The sequence below is a fragment of the Rhamphochromis sp. 'chilingali' genome (genome assembly GCF_963969265.1).
Source record: "Rhamphochromis sp. 'chilingali' genome assembly, chromosome: 1".
Classification (NCBI taxonomy): domain Eukaryota; kingdom Metazoa; phylum Chordata; class Actinopteri; order Cichliformes; family Cichlidae; genus Rhamphochromis; species Rhamphochromis sp. 'chilingali'.
This window is the reverse complement of record NC_137929.1, coordinates 11,547,440-11,572,212: the sequence shown is the minus strand read 5'-3', so window position 1 is coordinate 11,572,212 and position 24,773 is coordinate 11,547,440. Positions and strand designations below refer to the sequence as shown.

At 43.2% G+C, this 24,773-nt stretch overlaps 2 protein-coding genes across 4 annotated transcripts in view; both read right to left on the bottom strand.

The window, feature by feature from the left end:
- LOC308403394 (NACHT, LRR and PYD domains-containing protein 12-like) overlaps positions 1-24,773 on the bottom strand; it is a 1,254,170-nt gene that overhangs the window by 66,916 nt on the left and 1,162,481 nt on the right. The gene's annotated exons all lie outside the window — the stretch shown is intronic.
- Positions 11,100-20,009, bottom strand: LOC308403508 (uncharacterized protein). 3 transcript variants are annotated; one of them, XM_080892991.1, is made up of 4 exons: positions 19,860-20,009; positions 17,358-17,463; positions 12,559-14,331; positions 11,100-12,233 (listed from the first exon to the last, which is right to left on the bottom strand). In XM_080892991.1, exons 2-4 carry the CDS (start codon positions 17,373-17,375, stop codon positions 11,541-11,543), a joined length of 2,484 nt encoding a protein of 827 aa, XP_080749117.1. In that variant the 5' UTR covers positions 17,376-17,463; positions 19,860-20,009; the 3' UTR covers positions 11,100-11,540. The 3 variants fall into 3 exon arrangements, with proteins under 3 accessions (XP_080749117.1, XP_080749116.1, XP_080749115.1); XM_080892990.1 differs by lacking the exons at positions 17,358-17,463; positions 19,860-20,009 and adding an exon at positions 16,793-16,991 and having other exon boundaries at positions 11,100-12,230; XM_080892989.1 differs by lacking the exons at positions 17,358-17,463; positions 19,860-20,009 and adding an exon at positions 16,793-16,987.

Sequence of the window (24,773 nt, the reverse complement as noted above, 5' to 3'; positions counted from 1 at the left end):
ATCTCATCACTGGACAATAATGATGAATGAACTCAGAGCTGCTGATATCAGATCTGATTTCAGGGGAACTAAACACAGAAATGATTGGCTCATTTGAGCTTTCTGAGCCATTATCTGCTGCTGTGTCGCTAGTTGGCAGAAAATGATTTGTATTCCTGTTCAGGGCTTCAGTGTTTATGAGTCCAGATCCAGGTGACAGCAGGTCAAAATGATGTTACCTGTCTGTGTCCAGCAGCAGACTGTATTCACTTTGAATATTGTTATAACCTGACATGGATCAGTTTGTCTTTGATTGGTTTGTAAATGTCACTGTTTCCATTGGACCTGAGTGACGTACAAAGACAGAGAGGGAGAGAAAGGAGAGAGAGGATGGAGACAGCAAAGAGAGAGCAAACACAAACAGGTGAGAGTGGACAGGTGACCAAGGTCAGCAACCAATCAGAGAGCTTCTGTTTGACCCACAGTCACTGATGATGACTGCACATAACCAAGCAGTGTGTTACTCTGATATCAAATATGGATCCTGCTCTTATAATAATGATGATCAGATGATATTATTGTGTTATTTTGTAGCTGAATACGATGTTTGTGTGATTATCAGTGAAAGAAGCAGTGAGGAGGATGGAGAGAGAGAGAGGACAGAGGGAGAAGTTAGAAACACTAAAAGGATTTTTCATGGATTTCATGGATGATTTGAGTGATTTCCAGCAGGACACTTAAACATGTCAGTGGACATCCTAAAGAACATATTCACTGATATGAAACGTGTCATTGAACAGGATCAATATCAGTGGAAACATGGTGGAAACAGCTGTGACTGCATGGATGTGACACACTTCAAATCTGTTCTCCACTCTTGGATTTGGGATCCATGGAGCTGCTGCTGAGTCTGTACAATAAAGGAATGGTGTGGAAGGTTGCAGCGTACGGACACAAACACTTTGTGGTTACAATCTGATTTTATTTTCAACATTAAACTACTAACCTACACTGATCAATGATGTTAGTGATCACATCTGGACTCATCCAGCCTTTCTGCAGTTCCTCACAGCTGGAATCAGTCTCTGTCGTCCCCGCTCTGATGTTTTGTACTTCAGCAGGTCCAACTCATCCAGAACCTCCTCTGACATCTGCAGCATGAAGGCCAGAGCTGAGCACTGGATCTGAGAGAGTTTCTTCTCTGATCTGTTCTCTGACTTCAGGAACTCTTGGATCTCCTGAAATAATGAGAGGTGGTTCATCTCCATCAGACAGTGGAAGATGTTGATGCTTCTGTCAGGAGAGATTTTATCACTGTTCATCTCCTTCAGGTTGTTGATGACTCTCTGGATGGTTCCTGGACTGATCTCTGTCTGACCCAGCAGACCTACTAAGAGTCTCTGGTTGGACTCCAGACAGAGGCCATGAAGGAAGCGAACAAACAGGTCCAGGTGGCCATTTTTACTCTGGAGGGATTTCTCCATGACTCTCCTCAGAAATACATCAAGTGATTGGAGATCTTTGTTATCAAAAAGACTGAAAATCATCTTGATTAAAGATTCTGATTTTAGAAACATCTTCAGCACCTCTGTCTTCCTGCTGGTGTGACAGTGGAACATGTAGACAGCAGCCAGAAACTCCTGAATGCTCAGATGAACAAAGCAGTAGACTGGTTTCTGGAAGATCACACACTCTCTTTTGAAGATCTCTGTACAAACTCCTGAGTACACCGAGGCCTCTGTCACATCCAGACCACACTGCTCCAGGTCTTCTTGGTAGAACATGATGTTTCGTTTCTCCAGATGTTCAAACGCCAGCCTCCCCAGCTTCAGAAGAACTTCCCTGTCAGCCTCCGTCAGCTCCTGTGGACTCGTCTCACGTCCCTCATGGTACTTGTTCTTCTTCCTGTTTGTCTGAAGCAGCAGGAAGTGTGAGTACATGTCAGTCAGGGTCTTGGGCAGCTCTCCTCTCTGCTCTGTAGTCAACATGTGCTCCAGAACTGTAGCAGTGATCCAGCAGAAGACTGGGATACTACACATGATGTGGAGGCTCCTGGATGTCTTCATGTGGGAGATGATTCTGCTGGACAGCTCTTCATCACTGAATCTCCTCCTGAAGTAATCCTCCTTCTGGGCGTCAGTGAAGCCTCGTACTTCTGTTAGCCTGTCAACACATGTAGGAGGGATCTGATTGGCTGCTGCGGGTCGGGAAGTTATCCAGACAAGAGCCGAGAGAAGCAGATTTCCCTGGATGAGGTTTGTCAGCAGCTGGCTGACTGATGACTTCTGTGTGACATCAGACAGCAGCTTCCTGTTGGTGAAATCCAATGAAAGTCTGCTTTCATCCAGGCCGTCAAAGATGAACAAAAGCTGAGAGACAGCCAGCTTCTCTGCTGTAACCTTCTGTAATGTTGGATGGAAAACATGGAGCAGCTCCAGAAGACTGTACTGCTCATCTCTGATCAGGTTCAGCTCCCTGAATGAAAGCAGAACCACCACACTGACATGTTGGTTCTCCAAGCCCTCTGCCCAGTCCAGAGTGAACATCTGCACTGAGAAGGTTTTTCCAACACCAGCCACGCCGTTGGTCAGAACCACTCTGATGGGTCTCTGTTGGTCAGGTAAGGCTTTAAAGATGTCCTGGCACCTGATTGGAGCGTCATGGAGGGCGTCCATCTTGGAAGCTGTCTCCAGCTGCCTCACCTCATGTTGGGTATGAACCTCTTCACTCTGTCCCTCTGTGATGTAGAGGTCAGTGTAGATCCTGTTGAGGAGGGTTCTACTTCCTGTTTCATCACTTCCTTCAGTCACACGTTCACATCTCCTCCTCAGGCTGATCTTATGTTCATCTAAAACCTCCTGCAGACCAACATCTGCTGAAAGAAAGAAAAACAATGAGACTAAAGAGAAAGAAAACTCTTCAATGTCTGAACAACACAAGAAGTCCAGTTTTCAGAAATGAGTCCATCAGCAGACAGATGTTCAGTCTTACTTTGTACACAGCTGCTCTGACTGACTGTCTGCAGTCCAGCTCTGCTTCTGGATCTTTCTCCACACTGTGCAGAAGCTCTGATGGTGACACAGAAAAGTCAAAGTGGAGATACTTCTGTCCACCTTTGATTAGACTCATTATAAAAAGGAAAACAAAGTTTGAACACAGTCATGTTTCCAGTTCACTGACTTACATTTATTCCATGGACACTCACTCTAACCTGAACCACAGCTACAACCCAACATTGTTGAGGCCTCATCTCCTCCTTTCCTGACTGTAGAGGTTAAATATGCAACAATCAACAAATAAAAGAATTTGGTTCATTTCAAAGAAACTCACACGGTGACCAAGTAAAGTAACCATAGTAAAGGAGACAACATCCCGTTGATGGTGGGATTATTTGAAAGATTTGCTTTAGTCACGTCACCAAATGCAGTTGAACCACCCGTGGATCCATGTTTGACCATTCTACCACTCTGAGCTCTGCTTTTGAATCATTTCATTATTATCATCATTCATTTATTCATTCTTTGGAGGGGGGCTATTTCCTAATGCCGCCCTAATAAGCTGATGTTCAAGGGGAAATATAACAGAAACTCTTTCAGTGTTATTCATTAATAAATTAACAGATAAACTGTGAAGAAGAAAAAAACTGAGATTTAAAGGAGAGAGTGAGAAACATGATCATCCATCCTCATAATACATGTTTATCAGTATCTGCTGTGACCATACTGCAGTAATAACTACAAGTCTACATTTCTGTGACTGTTGATCAATCACAGCAGGAATCTGAGCTCATCTCTGCACACAGAGCAGCTTCAGCTCTGGGATAAACTGCTCGCTTCACGTCCTTCTCAGCTCACAGACATTCATCCTGATAGTTTCCTTTAACATTTGATGGTATAATTCATCTGAGTTTACACTTTATCTGCATGAATACAGAAAAACAGACCCAAACACCATAAACCATCAGTTTCACCATGTAGAATATATTGTTGTTTCCTTGCTTTTAATTCAGAGAAAAACTCTGATTTGGATTTTCTCTGTTCTCTTTGCCACAGCCCATCCCAGCAGCAGCTGAAGCAGCTGACTGTCACAACACTGAATAACACTTTAGGAGGAACGTCTTGATGCATTCTCAATCATCCAGGAAAGTAAATCTCCAAAAGTGGATTCTGTTCATCTGGACGTAGCATAAGTGTGTCCCAGCTGGACTTTTGTCAAAGCTGGAAAGGCGCCTAAAGAAAGCTCCAGCCGATCCAGGTGAGAAGGACAACCGCTGCCTAAGAGAAAACCTGTAGTGATCCCGTACGTGTCAGGAGTATCGGAGCAGTTGAGATGCATTTTTTCTAAACACCGGGTCTCTGTGGCTTTTAAACCCAAAAACACGCTGCACCAAAAACTGGTCTACCCCAAGGATCGGGTCCCCCGACACAAACAGAGTAACATAGTGTACGCTGTTAAGTGCAAGAGGATTGCCAGGATTTATACATCGGGGAAACCAAACAACCTCTGGCTACAACACAGAAGAGCCACCTCGTCAGGCCAGGACTCTGCAGTCTATTTACACCTACAGGCCAGTGGACACTTTTTCAATGATGAGGATGTAACATCCTGGAGGAACGCTGGTTTGAGGGTGGAGTCAAGTAGGCCATTTAGTGAAAAGGGAAAGACCATCTCTGAAACGAGGAGGGGGCCTAAGGGTACATCTGTCACCATCTTACAATGCTGTGATTGCAGCCATTCCCCAGCTCGCTGTGAATGGTACTCATGACCATTGATCAGTGGTTGTTGATCAATGGTCATGAGAATTTGCATAATTAAGATTAAGGAACTGACCTCCCAGCCCATTGTTCCTTCAGTGGGCTGGTTTCAGTCATTATGTAAATGTCCTGTTTATAAGATTGAAACCTGCAGTCAGGTGAGACTGAAGGAGTCACCTGGATGAGAGACGAAACGTTTCTCCCACAAAACGCTACGAACAGATGAACAGAATCAACTTTTGGAGAACATTGAATCAGTATTTCAGCTTTATGTCTGTCTCCACGTCGGTTGAGTGTGAAGTGCATATGAGAGCATGAGGGTGGGAATGGATGTTTGTGTCTGTGTGTGCCTGTATGTCTGTGTCTATATGTCAGGTTGGGTATCAGACGCCACCTCTCTGGGGACATCTCAGGCCCTCCAAGGTATGGAGGCCTATCTCCCTATATAAAAAATTCAGGAGACTAATTTTCCATGAAGTATATTTGGGAAACATGTACAATTACTTTTTAATTATTCAATAAATAATGTTTGATTAAAACCTAACTATGAATGTGTTTCAGGGAACGCTGAGGATAACTGCATTGCACCTTGTCCCTGTGTATGAGCCCTTAGTGCGCAGGGAGCCACCAGCCACCCGCACAGTGCAGAGATGGTCAGAGGAGAGCGAGGAGGCTCTTAAGGACTGTTTTGAGTCGACTGTGTGGGAGGTGATCTGTGACGACCACGGAGAGGACATCGACGGCCTTACTACATGCATTACTGACTATATTAATTTCTGTGTGGATAACACCGTACCTACCAGGACTGTACGGTGTTTCTCCAACAACAAACCTTGGATTACCCCAGAAATTAAAGCTGTCCTCAAGCAGAAGAGGAGGGCCTTCAAATCCAAAGACAAAGAGGAGTTGAAAAGGGTGCAGAGAGAGTTGAGGGGACTGATAAGGAATGGGAAGGACAGCTACAGGCAGAAGATGGAGAAACAGCTTCAGCAAAACAACGTTGGTGAAGTCTGGAGAGGCCTCAGAACCATCTCGGGCCACAAACAGCAGAACTCTCTGCCTGGGAGGGATGTGAGATGGGCAAATGAACTGAATCATTTCTTCAACAGATTTGATTCAGCCATGAGGCAGTCTGCAACATCGGCTGCAGACTCACCCACCCCCACTGCTGCTGTTCCACCTCTGACACCTCAGACACTTCACACCTCTTCTATTCACCCTGCTCACTCCCCCCCACCCCCAACTGCAGCATCTAATACACACTCAACACAAGCCTCCAGCCTGTCTCTCTCAACCACCCAGGTTAGGAGGGAACTGAGGAGGATTAATGGCAAGAAGGCAGCGGGTCCAGATGGCATCAGCTCGAGGGTCGTCAGGTCCTGCGCGGACCAACTGTGTGGGGTGATGGAGCACCTCTTCAACCTGAGCCTGAGGTTGGGAAGAGTCCCACAGCTCTGGAAAACCTCCTGTGTTGTTCCAGTGCCAAAGACTTCACGCCCCAAGGACCTCAACAGCTATAGGCCGGTGGCTCTGACATCCCACCTGATGAAGACCCTGGAGCGGTTGGTCCTGGCTCAGCTTCGGCGCCTAACAAGCTCATCACTGGACCCACTTCAGTTTGCCTACCAGCCTGGCATTGGAGCGGATGATGCCGTTATTCACCTCCTACATCGTTCCCTCGCTCACCTGGAGACCGCTGGAAGCACTGTGAGAATCATGTTCTTTGATTTCTCCAGTGCCTTCAACACCATTCTTCCCTCGGTTCTGAAGGACAAGCTGGAGAACTCTGGAGTGGACCATCACCTCACTACCTGGATTTTGGACTACCTCACCGACCGACCACAGTATGTGAGGACTCAGGGCTGTGTGTCGGACAGGGTCGTCTGCAGTACGGGGGCCCCACAGGGAACGGTTCTGGCTCCGTTCCTCTTCACCATCTACACTGCAGACTTCTCCCACAACTCCACCCAGTGCTTCCTGCAGAAGTTCTCTGATGACTCTGCAATAGTCGGCCTCATCACTGATGGGGAAGACAAGGAGTACAGAGGTCTGACCCAAGACTTTGTGGACTGGTGCCAGCTGAACTACCTCCAGATCAACGCCAGTAAAACCAAGGAACTGGTGGTAGACTTCCGCAGGCACAAGCATTCTCCACTGCAACCACTGAACATCCAGGGTATGGACATTGAGGCTGTGGACAGCTACAGGTACCTTGGTGTTCATCTGAACAATAGACTTAACTGGAATCATAACTCAGACGCCCTCTACAGGAAAGGGCAGAGCAGGCTGTACTTGCTGCGGAGACTCAGGTCGTTTGGAGTGGAGGGCCCACTCCTGAAGACCTTCTATGACTCTGTGGTGGCTTCTGCTATCTTTTATGGTGTGGTCTGCTGGGGCGGCAGCATCTCTGCTGGGGACAGGAAGAGACTGAACAGGGTGATCCGAAGGGCCAGCTCTGTTCTAGGATGCCCTCTGGACCCAGTGGAGGTGGTGAGTGACAGGAGAATGGTGGCTAAGCTGTCATCCCTGTTGGACAACATCTCCCACCCCATGCAGCAGACTGTGACAGCACTGAGCAGCTCCTTCAGTGGGAGACTGCGGCACCCACGGTGTGGGACGGAGAGATTTCGCAGGTCTTTCCTCCCCACTGCTGTCAGCCTCCACAACAAAGACTTTACCTGAACAAACACACACATCCACACATGTGCAATAACACTAAGTGCAATAATCTTTTCTGGCATCGTTGTATTTTTACTCAGTTGTATATAGCATTTGTATTCTATTTTTATCTTATTGTATATTTTTATTCTATTTTATTCTACTGTATATAGTATATTATTTTTATTCTATTCTGTACAGCTGTGTACTGTATTTATTCTTATCGTATTCAAATTTTTGCTTCATAACTTTTGCACTGTCCACTTCCTGCTGTGACAAAACAAATTTCCCACGTGTGGGACTAATAAAGGTTATCTTATCTTATCTTATTGTTTGCTCCATGTTAGATGCTAATGCTGACCGCAGCATGATTGAAATGGTAAAGCAAAACAAAAGAAAAGAAACACATAAGTCTTAGTATCATTACTTGCCAATCATGATAAAAATGTTGACTAATAGTATTCACCAAACAGAATATGAGTGTTTTATTTTTCCTTTCCAGGTGCAGTGTGAATCTTGCCAAAGATGGGCACATTTTGAATGTGAAAAATATAAAGAGAGCAACGAAGAATATAAATGCAAAAAATGTAAGGAAAACACAGAACAACTTCAAATAAAAACAGCTGTCTTTTCCCCTCCATGTGTGTTTGTATTCTTTGTCAACATTAGATGATTGTGTGCAGGAAGCATGTTTTAATAGTGTGATTTGGCCATCTGAACATGTTACCTAAATAAATCCAAGCAGGAAGCATGTTATTAACGTCCTAGCGAAATAACTCAAAGTTTTGAAGTGATTGGGCCATCTGAACATGCTACCTATATAAATCCAAGCAGGAAGCATGTTTTAATAGTGTCATTGGGCCATCTGAACACGCTACCTATACAACGGAGCCATTAACCACGTAAGGTAGCATATTCTGATAAGGTAGCACGGATTGATAGACAAGACCATAAATTTACGCTACGGTAGGATGTTTTGACAGAACACCGGGACAAACTGTGTTCCTTCTCAGCTCAACACGAAATGCGTAATATTTTCTCTGAATACAGAACAATTCAGTTTTTTACGGGACGGTTGGAAACTCTACTAAAATAAAGTTCACTATCAGTAACATCACAGCACCACCCAGCTGTATAGAAACTCCGTCATGCTAGCTAGTAGCAGTACGAGTTATTGTAACTGACTGTAAAAAGTCAGCACAAGGAAAATAAACTCCACCTAAACTTGGTTTATATCTGACCCAGATAGAATGCAGGGCCCTATTTCAAGAAGCCGGTTTAGTGCAAACTCTGAGTAAGTATACCCTGAGTTAACGAAAACTCTGGGTTTTCGGTTTCACAAAGCGAGTTTAGATTAATTCTGACTGAGTTACTATGACACTCTGTGAAGCTAACCTGCTCCCCAGCAGGTTTACTCCAACTAACCCTGACTTTCTCCGCCTCTTTGTCGGAAACCTGACTGTAGGAAGTGTCAGACATGGCGTGCCCCTTCCTTGAAGAGCCAGTAGATGTTGAAGCCCAAATTCTCCGCAGAGCTCTCCGCCGGGAGAGAGTGATTAGAGCGCGTTTGGACATTTTACCATTTCCTGATGATTTTCTGTGTGAACGTTACCGTTTTTCAGCACAATCTATAATTTATTTGAATAACATCCTCAGGCCTAATATTGCTCATGTGACACATTGTGGACATTCTCTCAGTTCTGTACATATTATTTGTATTGCATTTTTTTGCAAACGGGAGCTTTCTGTATAATATTGATGACGCTGAGCACGTTTCCAAGGCTACCGTCTGTCGGGCAGTCAGGAATGTTACAGTTGCACTGAAACGTCTCCTGCACTCGTTTGTGGTGTTCCCCGGTCATAGACCCACAAGATTTATCAAAGAGAGATTCCACAAAATTGCAGGTATCAGGATGAACAAAACTTAATACATGATGTGGTGATACTTGAACTACTACTTAAATTTTACATTTATTTTCACGGTTCCCAGGCGTGATTGGCTGTATAGATGGCACTCACATTCCAATCATTGCTCCTTCAGTAAATGAAGGAGACTATGTGAACAGGAAGTCTTTCCACAGCATTAATGTACAGGTACATAGTTCCCTGTAGCATTTCAAACTAACAAATTATTTCATTATAGTAATGGATGCTAATTTGTGTTCTCTGCACTGTGAAGATCATATGTGATGCCAACATTATCACAAATGTGGAAGCCAGCTACTCAGCCTCTGTGAGTGGTGGTGGTGGAGGACCCCCACCTGTTTTTCGGGCCTCTGCTTTTTTTCTAGTGGCTATAATGGGTACATTTGAGCATACAGATTAAGCAAATATGTACTTGTAATGTGCTCAGATAATTGCAATAAGTGCTCACAGAAAGAAAATTAATGTAGCCTCTAACTGCAATTGATTTACATCGGACAAACAGACCAAGCACTATGGCTCGTAATACAATTACACCTTACCTGTTTGGACTATATTTTTATATTTCATTTTTACTTGCTGCTAGGAACGTTTGGGGCCTGTTGGGTTGCACCTGCTCTCACATCACATCACAAAATAAAATGTATAAAATAAAAAATAAAATAAAATATAATAAAATGACGTGTTAAATGGGTGGAAATCCCTAGATCAATGTTTAAATTAACACTCACGCATTGACTCTGTCGGCTATGTTTTGCCATGCATGCTCCCTTTCTTTTGCAGCTGTGGCTGTGTTACTTTTTTTCCGCAAAATTCCGCATGTTATCGGCATATGCTGCCATCAGAATTTCAGCCTCAAGCGCTGTGAAATACATTGACCGCGCCTTCTTTCCCTCCGTCTCCATGGTGACTTGCTTAATCTGTGCTCCACTACTCCACTAATCAGGGCTTTATGTATCCTCGTGCGCGCGCTTAACTTGGGGTTAAAGCAACTCCGCGTTGATTGAACTAATTGTTATCAGCCTTTCTGAAACCGAATATTCCGAGTTGGACAGTTCGGGGTTACTCAACCCTGAGTATCGTTTTTCACTCTGGGTTTTCTAAACCGGCTTCTTGAAATAGGGCCCAGCAGTAGAAATCAGTCCAATAACAAGGTGTGTAACATCTAGCAGGGTGACAGAAAAACCCAGGGTAACTTCTAAGGACCTCAACGTCTCTCTCACATTGTGTTTTTTAAACATGCTTCCATTTGTCACTTCAGTCTTTACTCTGAAATACAGGAAGAGAAATCATGGCTGAAATAATTTCTCATAAAACCAGGGGTGTGGTCCAACAGTCAGTTTGGTGAGGAAGGTTCCTAACTGAGAAAAGTGACCCAGAAGTATCTGTGTAGCAGCCACAATAAATCAAGATCATGAGCTTTATTAACTGATCAAAGTCTCTTCTTTCATCTTCTGTATCATTCAGTTTGCATTGGTAATGCCCATTATTGTAATGCTTTTTTAAGACGAGCAAAACTTTATTTCACTTTGGGTTAGCTGGGATAAGTGATGGATGGAGGGAATTTTACTTCAGCCACAGAAATCCTAAACAGGAAGGAGGAGCAGAGTTACAGTGGATCACTATCCAGCAGGGAAACAAGGTTTATTTCAATTTCTTGACCATGAGTGAGATTTACTGAGTGGGCAAATTAGGGAGACGACACCATCAGATCCCGAGCCCTCCATGTGTTAATCAAGAGACGGCTGCTGTGCTACATCCATAAATAATGAATAAATTAGGAGCTAAAGCTGAAAGGACAGTTTATTTGTACCATCTTCACGTGAACACATTCAAGAACATCACAGATGAAGAAACATTAAAAACTTCCACACTACATAAAGCAAGAAAAATAGTTTTTCTTTCAGGTGGTTTCAGAAAAACAGAAACATCAAACATCTCCAAGACTCTCTTTGAAAGAACTAAAAACCTTTGTTCTCATGGTCCAATCATGAGTGAACTCCCCGATGAAGCCTTGTGTGCTAAAACATGTCAGAGTTTTAAAGGTTAAACATGAGTTTCCAAAACGTTTTGCTGGAGAACAATGAACTATTTGACTGAGTTTCAATTATTTACAGACGAGCAAAACCAGGACAGAGAAAAAAGGACAAAACTGACTCAGTAAAAAACAGAAAAGAAGATCCCATGTAGATCTGTATTAGGTAGAAGTTCAGCCCAGCAACCAGTTCAGTTCAACACAAGTTTAAATGATTCTATCTGAACTCTGTGGAGCCTGATCTCAAGCTTTTTGAGTCTGACACAGAAACCAGAGGATCTTTCTGTGTCTTCAGATTCACTGTGATCCAGTGATGGGAGTGATTTCAGCCCTGAGTGATCGCGCTGATGTTTGCACAGAGCAGACAATGAGGTGAATGTTTGGGCACATTGGTAACAGTGAAACAGTTTATTAGTAACGTGGGATCGTTTGTGTGCAGAGTATGAACTGAGATTCCTGAAGCTCTTGTCACACTGGTCACAGCTGTAGTTTCCTTCCATGTGTGCACGTTCATGACTGTTACGATTACCTGACTGTGAGAAGCTTCTCTCACAGTGTCTGCACTTGTGTGGTTTCTCTCCTGTGTGGACTCGTTTGTGTGATTTAAGCTGACCTGCAGTGGTGAAGGATGACCCACACTGATCACAGAGGTGCTTTTTAACCCCACTGTGAATCAGTTCATGTTGTTTTAAATCACTTGGTGTGGTGAAGCTTCTCCCACATTCTTTGCAGTATTTCCGTTTGTCTCCAGTGTGTCTACGTTGATGTCTTTTTAGGGTCTTTTGCCAACTGAAAGTTTTTCCACAGAGGTCACAATGAAAGTCTTTCCCACCACCACAGTGATGACAGGGTTGAGAACTGGATCCATCTGTGTCGCTCTGCTTCTAAACAAAGACACAAAGACAGTGTAAGTCAGTCCTTCAACATTTGTATCCTGAACGTCGCCTGAAATAAAGAGCATCTCTGCAGACGTCCAACTACATTTGACTGTTTCAGTTAACACCCTCAGTTTACTGGGCTGCAATAACTACAATACTACCACCATAATACTACAGTAATACTAAAATCATAACTGAAAGGAAAATCTGAACAATCACTCAGAGCTGCTTTTCCATGCAGTAGAATTGCTAACATGCTAACACAGTTTAATGAGCAGAGTTGTTCCAAACAGTCAGGCTAAAATGACAAGATAACAATATAAATACATACCTCACAGTAGCTGCACTTGTAGAGTCTCTTTCTGGTGTGGATCTCTTGGTGTAGGCTCAGGTAACGTGGAGATTTAAAAGTCTTCTCACACAGGTCACATTGATAAGGTCTCTCCTCAGTGTGGGTAAACATGTGTTGTTGTAAGTGTGCGTCTGTTGTAAAGTATTTGCCACACTGTTCACAGCAGTACACATCATGTCTGGTGTGAATGCGTAGGTGTGTATTTCGGCTCCCTCTCTGGCTGAAAGTTTTTCCACAGATGTCACAGCTGTATGCCTTAATTCCAGAGTGGGTAACTAGATGACTCTGTAAGCTGTTACTGTGAGTAAAAGCTCTGCCACACTGATCACAGCTGTATGGCTTAATTCCAGAGTGGGTAACTAGATGCCTCTGTAAGCTGCTACTGTGAGTAAAAGCTCTGCCACACTGATCACAGCTGTACGCTTTAACTCCACTGTGGATGAGTTGGTGTTGTTTTAGGGAAGGCTTGAAGGAAAAAGACTTTCCACACAAGTCACAGCTGAACGGTCTCTCTCCAGTGTGGCTGACCTGATGCTGTTTTAGTGAAGCTTTCAGAGTAAAACCCTTCCCACACAAGTCACAGCTGAACGGTCTCTCTCCAGTGTGGATGACCTGATGCTGTTTTAGTGAAGCTTTCAGAGTAAAACCCTTGCCACACAAGTCACAGCTGAACGGTCTCTCTCCAGTGTGGATGACCTGATGCTGTTTTAGTTTAGCCCTCACAGTAAAACCCTTCCCACACTCGTCACAGCTGTATGGCTTAATTCCAGAGTGGGTAACTAGATGCCTCTGTAAGTGGCTACTGTGACTAAAAGCTCTGCCACACTGATCACAGCTGTACGCTTTAACTCCACTGTGGATGAGTTGGTGTCTTTTTAGGGAACCCTTGAAGGAAAAAGACTTTCCACACAAGTCACAGCTGAACAGTCTCTCTCCAGAGTGGATGACTTGATGCTGTTTTAGTTTAGCCCTCACAGTAAAACCCTTCCCACACTCGTCACAGCTGTATGGCTTAATTCCAGAGTGGGTAACTAGATGCCTCTGTAAGTGGCTACTGTGACTAAAAGCTCTGCCACACTGATCACAGCTGTACGCTTTAACTCCACTGTGGATGAGTTGGTGTTGTTTTAGGGAATCCTTCAAGGAAAAAGACTTTCCACACAAATCACAGCTGAACGGTCTCTCTCCAGTGTGGATGACCTGATGCCGTTTTAGTTTAGCCCTCACAGTAAAACCCTTCCCACACTGATCACAGCTGTATGGCTTAATTCCAGAGTGGGTAACTAGATGACTCTGTAAGCTGCTACTGTGAGTAAAAGCTCTGCCACACTGATCACAGCTGTATGGCTTAATTCCAGAGTGGGTAACTAGATGACTCTGTAAGTGGCTACTTTGAGTAAAAGCTCTGCCACACTGATCACAGCTGTATGGCTTAATTCCAGAGTGGGTAACTAGATGCTTCTGTAAGTTGCTACTTTGAGTAAAAGCTCTGCCACACTGATCACAGCTGTACGCTTTAACTCCACTGTGGATGAGTTGGTGTCTTTTTAGGTAACCCTTCCAGGAAAAAGACTTTCCACACAAGTCACAGCTGAACGGTCTCTCTCCAGTGTGGATGACCTGATGCTGTTTTAGTTTAGCCCTCACAGTAAAACCCTTCCCACACTCGTCACAGGTGTGTTTTTTCTCTCCCTTTCTTCTGTGAGGTTTGTCGGCCTCCTGAGAGCGCTGACTTCTGGCTCCATGTTGGTCCTGCAGTGACAGAGATACAAACAGAGGCAGTGAGTGAAATGCAGTCGTGGAACAAACTCAACCTTCAAACTCCATTAACACTAGTTTTAAACCTGAAGGTGGAGCGTGGCACCAAACACCTTAAAGGTCTCTTATCCCCACCTGCTGGTAGTTCTAACACATTACATCCAACCTGCTGTTAAAGATAATTCATGACTGTTCAAACACTAAACTCATGCCCATCCCTCCTGTTTGTACACACACACACACACACACACACACACACACACACACACACACACACACACACACGCACACACTATTTTATAATTTAGATTATTTTGTTGTTTCCTATTACATATTTCTATAATTTGTATAGATTTATACATAATTATTCAGTGATAATAAATCCTGTGTTTGTTTATTCTAAAGGAACCCCGTTAGCTTCCACAACAGATGTTGCTCGTCGTCCGTCAAATACTCACATAAAATATTACACAATAAAGTGAATTCAAGATATCCACATAATTTCACTCTTACATCCACAGTGAGGTTTCACAATTGTTAAAATATAAGCAATCAATAATAATAATATCAATAACATTGAGGCACATTACACAAATTTCAAAAACAAATCATGTCTTACAATATTTACAACAACTAAAAGCTCTGTAAATCGGCTTTTAAGTGTTCATTGAAGTTTTGAATAATTCTCTAATTTTTTAAGGCAACTTATTCCACTTAAAAGTTGCTCTAAATGTAACAGTTTTACAAAACGTTACTTTTAACTCGAGCATTTACTAAATTGCAGCTTGTTGAAAACTGTGTAATATGATGATGTATTTCATCTGGATACTGCAGCTGAGCAGAATAAATGTGGTGTGTTTAACAGAATTGCTTTCTTTAGAACTACAAGTAAGCCATAGAATATTTTAGCCTGTACAGGAAGCCAAGAAAGGTTATTATGCATTTTATCAATATTAGTATAGTATGAACATCTTCACACTAATCTGGACGCCTTATTCTGGACTAACTGAAGTCTGTTAAGATCTGTCTTATTAGCTGCTGACCAAATGATTGAACAATACTCCAGATGAGACATTACTAGTGCATTAATGACATCTTTCATAATGAAGAAGCGATACACAAAGAGCATTTCATAGCCATAGCTATGCCTTGTCGGCAGAGTTATGTGGCATTAGTGATGTTTGTACTTTCAGCGTTAACTTGGTTTTAAAGCCTTTAAAATATACGCCGTTCAATAGTCGACCTTAATCTGACAGAGAATGTGATGATTTTGTGGATAATTAAAGTCAGTCATTTATCCACAAACACAACAAGCTGAAAGTCAGTGATGCTGCTCGGTTTGCAGTCCTGAACATCACGGCACAAGCAGGATTCACTGCACTGTTAATGTTAGCTATGTTATATTGCTGCCTCTGTTCGGTGGTGTCGAGCCAAACGGACTTTAACGTGTGTTTGAACGAGCTGACGGTTCACTCGTTAAGCTGAAAGAAAGATGCTTTAATCACAGCAGTCACACATGTGTCCACTGCACCATCTGGAACTCTTCTTGTTTACACTCGTAATAACACAAACACTAAATCCTGCTTCTCTGGTGCTGTTGTGTAGCAGTGTATACACCTGAGACTGTCACCTGTCTGTCTGTCCTGCACTCTCTCTCTGTTTCTTTCTCTCTGATTGTGGAATAAAAGTATGAACATGTGTTTATAAGTTACACTTGTGTTTGAATCCTGCAGCTTATCACACATTTGATTTCCATGTGTGACGACTGCAAGTGTCCAGAGTGAGGACAGACTGAGGGACCCACTGCTGCACATCATCTGTGAGGCTTTGCACCCCTGATGATCCACCAGGACAAACTCAGCAGTGTGTGAGGAAGAGGAGGAGGAAGAGCCAGCAGCAGCTGACAGATGGAGAGAATAGACAGACTGTTCCCTGTTTGTGAAGGACTGCTAGGAAAGTTTAACATAACTGTCTGTCCTGAATCAGTCTTATTAGGTAATGTTCAAATAATGTGATCATCCCAGTGTTTCCAGTGTGGGAGAAAGTACTCAGGGCCTTCAAGTTACACACTATGAAAGGCAGCAATAAGTTTAATGTTCAGAAACCTAAAGTATGTATCAGCAGCAGAATGGAGCTAAAAATAAATGTTGGTTTCAGTTCTATGAAGCTTTGAGTATTTTGGATCAGTAGCTGCTGTGTTTGTTGCATCACATTGCTGTAATTGTTTATATGCTTTATATATTCTGAGCTAAGTTGATCTATAGTGTTACATCATATTCTATAAGGATGTTATGTGTTTGTAGACTTTCTGCCCAGTTTGACCCATTTAGCAGAAGTCAGCACTTCGGCCTTAGCGGTCTTTGAGTACACGGCCCTTGAGGACTTTAAAGCTGCAGAACCTGAATCGGGATACAGCCATGATGATCTCCAGCCTCGTGCTCGCCAACATTCTCACCTGAGTTAAGAAGACGATCACTGAAATGGTCTCAGCAGGTCCTTTGATGACAGCAATGAAATGCAGTGGTAAGGCTTTTTGGGGATTAAGTTCGTTTTCATGGCAAAGAAGGACGATGCAGTTCATCTGATCACTCCTCATAACATTCTGGAGTGCAGGCAAAATGCTATTATAAAAACTTAAGCAGCAACTTCTCCAGGTTCCAATATTTATGCAATTCTCAAAGCTTTTGGCCACGACTGTATAACCTCTTCTGAAGTTTAGTGGATATTATACATGGTTATGCTCAGGATGTGTCGGCCAGTTTCCACTGGAAACGCCTTTTGGTTAAACTGTCAGTGAGGAATTTGCATTTGCACTGTTACATTTTTATATAACTTTAATGCACATAAACAACAGCTGCTTGTTTCAGTGAAAATACATTGATGGGTTTTTAATAAAGTTGTGCAGCTGTAAAGTATTTTGTCTGGTGTCAATTCTATCGTCAGCTACATCGTTATGGCAAATGTTCAGATGTATATGGTGATAAATATCTTTGCTCATATGGTCCTGCTCTGTCTGTCACCTTCTGTGTTGAGCTCATTGTTTCCTCTGTAGTGGCTGAGCTGAGTCCAAGTAGCTGAAAATGTTCCTCTGCTGCTCCTTCAGACTCTCCTCCTCCTGCTGATCAGCTGGGACACAAAACAGATCTTTGTTAGGCTCCACACTGCACTGAAGAGTCAAAGTGTCTCATATGTTCATCTGACAAGTAAAAGAACACATTTTTGTTTCCCGAGGTGGGCAACTTGTTGGAAACAAACACAAAAGGTTTGAGCACTGATACCTGCCATTGCTGCCATTGAAAGATGCAACGCCAGCAATGTGGATTGTCAAGACTCAATGCAGATGTGTCACGAATTCATCCAGCAGTAGCTATGGCACTTGGCCACAGGTGGCAGCAGTGGACTGACCTGCATTTGAGACTGCTCCAGCTGCTCTGTGACAATCAGCAGATCTGCTACAAATTGCAGATCATATGCAAGTTTTGGAAATGACATTATAAATATTCCTAACTTAGCCACGGCAGCCATGTTGATGTATTACCTATATTGGCTGAAAATGTTCATTTGCAGAGAAAAGACACAGGCAGACACTGCTTACAGGATGTTACATGTTATTATGTGATGTTATTGAAATCATCATGAATAACAGGAGTGGTGATTTGTAAAACTTCACATTTTGATCCGGGACGTACTCTGCATAAAAACAAGCGCTCACTCTTCCTGCTCAACAAATGACAAGGGCGGAGCCTTATACCACGTGATACAGAAGCTGTGCCGTGTGATGCTAAAATTAGCAGGGAAACAACAACGGAGAGCACGTCAGGGATGACGAGAAAGTGACAGGAGAAAATCCGTCCCGGTCAACCACCCAAACATCAATAACGGGAACCTTATACAGCGCTTCCCTATACACGTCGAACTCCCACAGGCACAAAGACATTACGGAGGCTATCACTTATCACCTGACCAAAGATATGGCTCCATCAACACTGTGCAAAACGAGGGATTTAGGAAAACGATCAACACCCTAGACAAACGCTACACAGTGCCGTCCCGCAACTATTTTTCTATTGTTGCACTACCTGCTCTGTACACGCAGCGTCGAGCAACGGTGGAGACGGAATTTCAAGCACTACAACATTTTGCTGCAACAACAAAACGTGAGACGTTTGTTGTTTTTATGTTTATTTATTGTTATGAGAGAATCATGATCTCAATTCTAAGCCAAAAAATCGTGATTCTCATTTTATGCAAAATCGTGCAGCCCTAACATTAACACAAAACTATTGTTTCACCAGAGAAACACACATGAAGAGAGAGAGAGAGACAATAACAGCTACCAAACAGTCGTCATAATTCGTCACACAATGAGAAAAGGACAAATCAACAAGTAACAATGACTAATTAATATTAAAATCTGTAACATAATGTATTGTTTGGCGTTTAGTCTGATTGGTTCAGGATGAGCTGCCATTATCCAATCACACGTCTGCTTACCTGCATCTTTTCTCTTTTTTCTAACCTGAGCACCTGATGGCTTTGAACTTTTGTTGTCCATCTTCCATTGGTTTGAATTTTGCGCTCCAGTACAAACACAAATCCCCCAACCCGAGGATCAGCACAATTAACCTAACAGACCTACACCTTAGTTCACAGATTCACTTTGTCTAAGGTTGATTTCTGGGATTTCACACAACCCAGAATTCAGATCGTGAATCCATGATGGGCTTGGATTTACATCATTATAAATGAAATGTGCTCTACTTGGAAGCAGCCGGCCCCGCCCCTTTTGACGGGTTGTGTGAGACTTTAAATCATCAAACTGTAAATTATAAATTTAAATTGTTATTGATCCTTTACCCCGAGTCCTAAAGTGTAGATTTATTTTCTTACTCTTCTTATATTTATTGTTTGTTTACTTGCACCGCTGTAACTGCAGCCTCGTCGTCTCGTCTCTCTATATGCTGGACTGTCTGTAGCGGAGATGACAATAAAGTTTATTTTGACTTCAGCAGCGCGCAGGCGCACCGAGGGCTCTCGCGCTCACTTTATAGAATTTAGAAAAAACATCGGTGCAGATTATAAGTCTGTATCATAATATCTGTTTGTTGTTTTTATTTTGTTTTGCGAGTTGGTTATTAGATGCCGCTCCAGCCAGCCAGAGACTCCCCGCCGCCCCGCCCTCTCCTCCCTGTGCCGCCAGCAGCAGGCGCACCTCGCAAACGGAGGGCGCCCTTACTCCCAGCAAATGGCTGATAGAAAACCGATCGGTGCCTACGAATTTCCCAATATGCGCTGGCATGACGTCGGGGAAGCATGGATACGACCGATTATTTTATTTTTTTCTTGCCCGTGATGCCCCCCCACCACGATGCATTCTATTGGTTTGCACACTTACACACACCCAGCTGTGGTTTCCGGTTTTGCTGGACTCTGGAGAGCCCCGCCTTTAACGCTCTTCTCTCACAGAGAGCAACAGAAAACTTGGAAAAACTCCAGATTGACTGAACTCAGTTCAAAGTTACCTTGACACCTTTAGATGTGAGACGTAGTGATGGTCCGCTTGAAGCTGACGCTCCGGTGCGTGTGTCAGAAAGATCAACGCGCTGCTTCAGAAGCACCGTGTCGAGGCTTGATTCGTTTGGCCAGAGTCACGTGATCAGTGACGTCTGAAGCTTCGTTTAGAACGTACCTTTTTTTAAATCGAACTTTATTGAAACACACTGAGTATACAACATACAAACAGATGAAGTTTACAAAAGAACAGAACATGAACATAGAGAACCAGGAGTAAAAAAATTATGATATGAGTAGGCGAAAAAAATCAACATATAAATATTGTTCTGAGAGGCTTTTTGTTGGTTGAGTCTGAAATTGATTGTATGTACAATTCATATCCTTATAAAAAGGCAGAAATATGGTGTTTTATTAATAAACTTACATTCATGGATATAAAATAGCTAAAAGTATTAACAATTTTTTTTATAAAAAAACATTTATCATTCTTCCTGGGGAACTTAAAGAAAAAGAATAAAACATTTTCCCATCGTAAAGAAAACTCCCTTAAACTATAGACAATAACAAAACTGCTAAATTCTTCCAGAATCTCTGTGTAGAGGAACCAAAAGAGATGTGCCACAGTTTCTGGATGATCTGATGATATGAGATTTCCTTCACCTTGTTCACAATTAGATATTTATGGGATCATCCAGACTGTCTTCCAGGTGATATCTGGAACATGTCGGTTCCAGTAAGATATTCTATATATGGGAGAGACATGATATCTTCTTGGAATAAACTACGTCTTCTCTTATTGCTGTTACCAAGTTCCTGTGAAAAGCAGATTTTTCCCACTGCTGACTCAGCTGGATCAGGGAGAGTGACTGAGGCAGATATTGAGCTGTCAGTGTTTTTATATAACATTAAAGTCCCTGAGGGTATGGCACCAAGCACCATTGAGAATTCCCCAACACTGACGGGAAAATTATATAGTGTAAGGAATTCATTGTAAGTAAGTAGTACTCCCTCGTTAAATTTTAAAACTTAGTAGCAGCCGCCATTGTTGGCAGCTGAAATTTGGCTGGGCCGCGCTATGAATTCTGGGATATGGTGGGCCACGAAGGACACACTCGACCCATCCTTCAAATTCGGGGGAATGAAGGACGCATTTGAAGGAGTCGAGGAATCAGGACAGCCTTCGTCGCCTGGCTGTGACGTCATCGGCCTTCAAATGCGGCCTCCGGAGGATGCAGCCGACGTTTTGGGACACAGCTTGTGTGTCTTTGTTGGTCATGTGACCTCCCAGGGACTACACATGGAAACGAGCAGTTTAGCTCAAATCTGGCAGGTTTCCATCGTCTGTTTTTGTCCTGATGTCCATGAACATGAACACTGTCCCTGTCAAACACATCCAGATAATCTGATCCAGTGTTGTTCTTCTGGGGTGTTTGTGATGGAGCAGCAGCTGCTGATCCTGATGTCCTCCACCAAGGGGGCAGCAAATTCAGCTGACTGTCATCATTTATTAAAAAGATGTAACAATGTGACATAATGCAATATAATAGTGTCAGTTACACATTGTGGGTTGCACTGTGGCCAGAATGGACATTACCTCCTGCCTAATGGAAGCTGTCAGCCATCCTGCAACCATGAATTAGATAAGCAGAAGTGAAGGGATTGTTAACAACAATTTAATAATAAAATGTAATGTGATAGTTGCACTTTATTAGCTACCCACAATCGTATGAATAATAACCATGAATGCACTGCATGCTCATAGCAAGTTCATTAGGTTTAAAGTGAGATCCTGCTTTAAAGGGCGCTTCATCTGCTGGGAATGACATGTTTCTTCTAGTATGTAAGGCTCAGCCCATCTTACTGGGACTTACTTTTGTAGATCCACATGCTCTAAACCTGGTGCTCCATGATTGGTGCAGAAGCTTTAAGCTACTATTAACAAATAATAACCATGGACTTAGTTGTTACTACAATAACTTATCATTGAGCAACTTGTATATTTAATTTTACTTGTAAAACTATGCAAGTAGAATTCAATGGGGCACAGTGAGCTGAGCACAGGCCCACTCTGTGACACTCAGAGGTTTGTGGATATCATACTGAGAGTATTGGACACAGTGCAGCCAGCTTGCAGCCACTTTCCCACCACTTTAGCACAATGTTTACATGAGACTCAGCCACACTAATGTTCCTGGGCAGACATGTGGTGCAGCATGGCTGATGGCACTGTACCTGCAGCTGTCATGGACAAGAACCACTCAATACCTCACCCAAGCCAAGCCTGTGCTGATGTTGTGATCTGAGACCGAGACACTAACCCAGGATCATGATATGATGTTGTGAGAGTTTCACTAAGAATTAGCTCTGATTACAAGATTTCAATCTATCGTAACTCTAATTTGTATTTACTTCAGTTTGTTCATCTTGGAGCTGTGTGCAGCTGAGGACAGTCTTATTATTACCAGGTGAGGATATGTAACAGCCACAGTCTGTAGAGATGATGTCACCATGGAGTGGTGATGTCACTGGAGCTGCCAATATGTGCTCCAGCCAAAGCTACACCAGAGGGTTGTGCTGTGTAACAGGTTGGTGCAGGTGGTGTTATCTACATTTGAACATTAGGCAACAGTCTCATGAAGACACTTTATATTGTTCACTAAAGACCAACAATAACAGAGACAAAGGGAGAGAGCAGAACTAGTGCTAACAATTAGCACTGCTAGCCTGCCCACCAACACCAGCTAATGTTATAAAAACGATGATCAATGATTTTGCTGTAACGGCTCCAGCTGTCTGTGTCAGGGACACGTTGGAGATGAAGTGAGTGATCCAGTGACAAAGGTTTGGAAACCTGCAGTCAGCTGAGACTAAAGGAGTCACCTGACCGAGAGACGAAATGTTTCACTGAGAACGTCCAGATGAACAGAATCAACCTTTGGGATAATCTGTTACACACATCCATGTTTCACTTACTGCATTATATTTCCTCATTGCTGTGCACACAGGCCTGTGGCTTATAACCAACTCCAAGTTCAGACTCAGAGGCTGCTGAAGCTGTTTTCTGGAACAGAGACGTGTTGGATATAAAACCAACTCTTCTTTATGTGTCAGCACTGAGGAAAGGAGCAGCTTCGTTTCTAAGTGTATGAAGGACTGTAGCAGTGTGTGTGTGAGCTTTATTTCACAGACAGAACCATGTCAAAAACACAACTTCAGGTAAAAACAATACAAAATCAAAGAGTCTGATCAGAAGGATTAAACAGAGGAGTGTGGGACTGTTTTTAACAGACAGCAGGTTAAGCCAGGCTGGAGGAGTAAACTGAGCCTCGGTGTGAGCAGCAGTGTGTTTGACAGGAAGCTGAGATAAACAGTCTGGAGCCCATTTAGTGCTTCATATGAAAGTGTGAGGATTTTAAAGCAAATCTAAAATCAAGCAGGAGTCAGTGTGAGAATGATTTGTGCTTTTCCTCAGTCAGATGCTGGGAGTTTCAGTTCATCCATGTTCAGCGTGCTGTGGTTTGTGTAACAGGAGAATATGACAGTATAAATCAAGTCTTCATGTCACTGAGAGCCTCCACAGTCTGCTATGGAGGTGCATCAGTTTGGATTTACAAGAATAACATTTCTTAAACCTGCCACAAGATGGCGCTCCAACAGAAGGGATGTCCACAGTGTAACACAGACACACACATACTGTGTGAATGTGTGAGTGAATGGGCTTTCAACACAAGGCTTCTGCTGCTACCTTTAATTACATAATTACCTAACAAGAACAAACTGTTAATTACCACCAAAGAACGGCTCCAGATTTTAGCTGCTGACCATTTTGTGAAACGTTGATTACATCAGCTTATTGTTGATTTTTCAACCTTAATATCAGCTGCTTTAAAGGAGCCTCGTTCTCTCGCAGTAACAGTTTTCTTCACTAGATGCAGTGCAGGCACAGTCTGTGTTTCTAAACTACACACTAATGTTCATTGTTGTGCAGCTAAATCCTCCCTCTGGATGGGAAGAATCCCTGTCAGGCTTCAAACACCTGGCTTGGTGTTCTGGAGCTAATGTGTCACCTGTGAGGACTCTGAGATGAACACACAGCAGACACTTCAGTTCTCCGTCTGTGTGTCCTCAGTTTCCCAGCATGCCTTGGCTGTGGTGGTGGAGGTGAATGAGGGGGAACATCTGTCCTGCTGCTCTGTCAGCACTCAGGTTTCATACCTGGTGATCTCAGAGGACAAAGCGGCGTTACAGCAGCGCACGTTGATGAGACCTGATGCTCTGAACAGTTCAGACTTCAGCCTCACTCTGAGAAAACAAACGACTGACTGTCAGCAGCAACTACACCTGCTCCATCAGTGACGGAGAGAAGAACTGAGACTGAGAGACATACAGCTGCAGGTCAAAGGTCAGAAACGCCCGCTCTTTGTACGGGTCAGGAGTTAGTACTGCAGAGGTCAGAGGTCAGCTTGCTGACAAACCATTTAAAACAGTTTGGAGCTAAAAGCACAACAGCAGAGGAAAGAAGAGACACTGCAGAGATGATGCAAAATATTGTGTTTTGTTCTCAGCTGTCAAAAAGTGTAACGCACGTGTTCCAGCACAGCCTTTGTGTACTTTCACTTCTCCATACTGTCCATTGGAAATCCTGTTTGTTACTTTTTGATTTCAGTCCATGTGTCCAAAGCAAACTTCTGTCCCACACTTTCTCTGCTGACTCTTCACCGATGCTCAGATGATCTCAGATGATTTCACCAGAACTCATCAAAATTCGGGCTCCACAGAAACCCAGACGTCACTAAACAAGCGTAACAAGCAAAGTGAAAACTCGTCGTTCAGCTTTATTGACCAAAGATAAGCTCACATGTCACCTCATGACACAGACACTTATTTCCACAGCATGCACGAGGACTGACAATAAGTTTCTA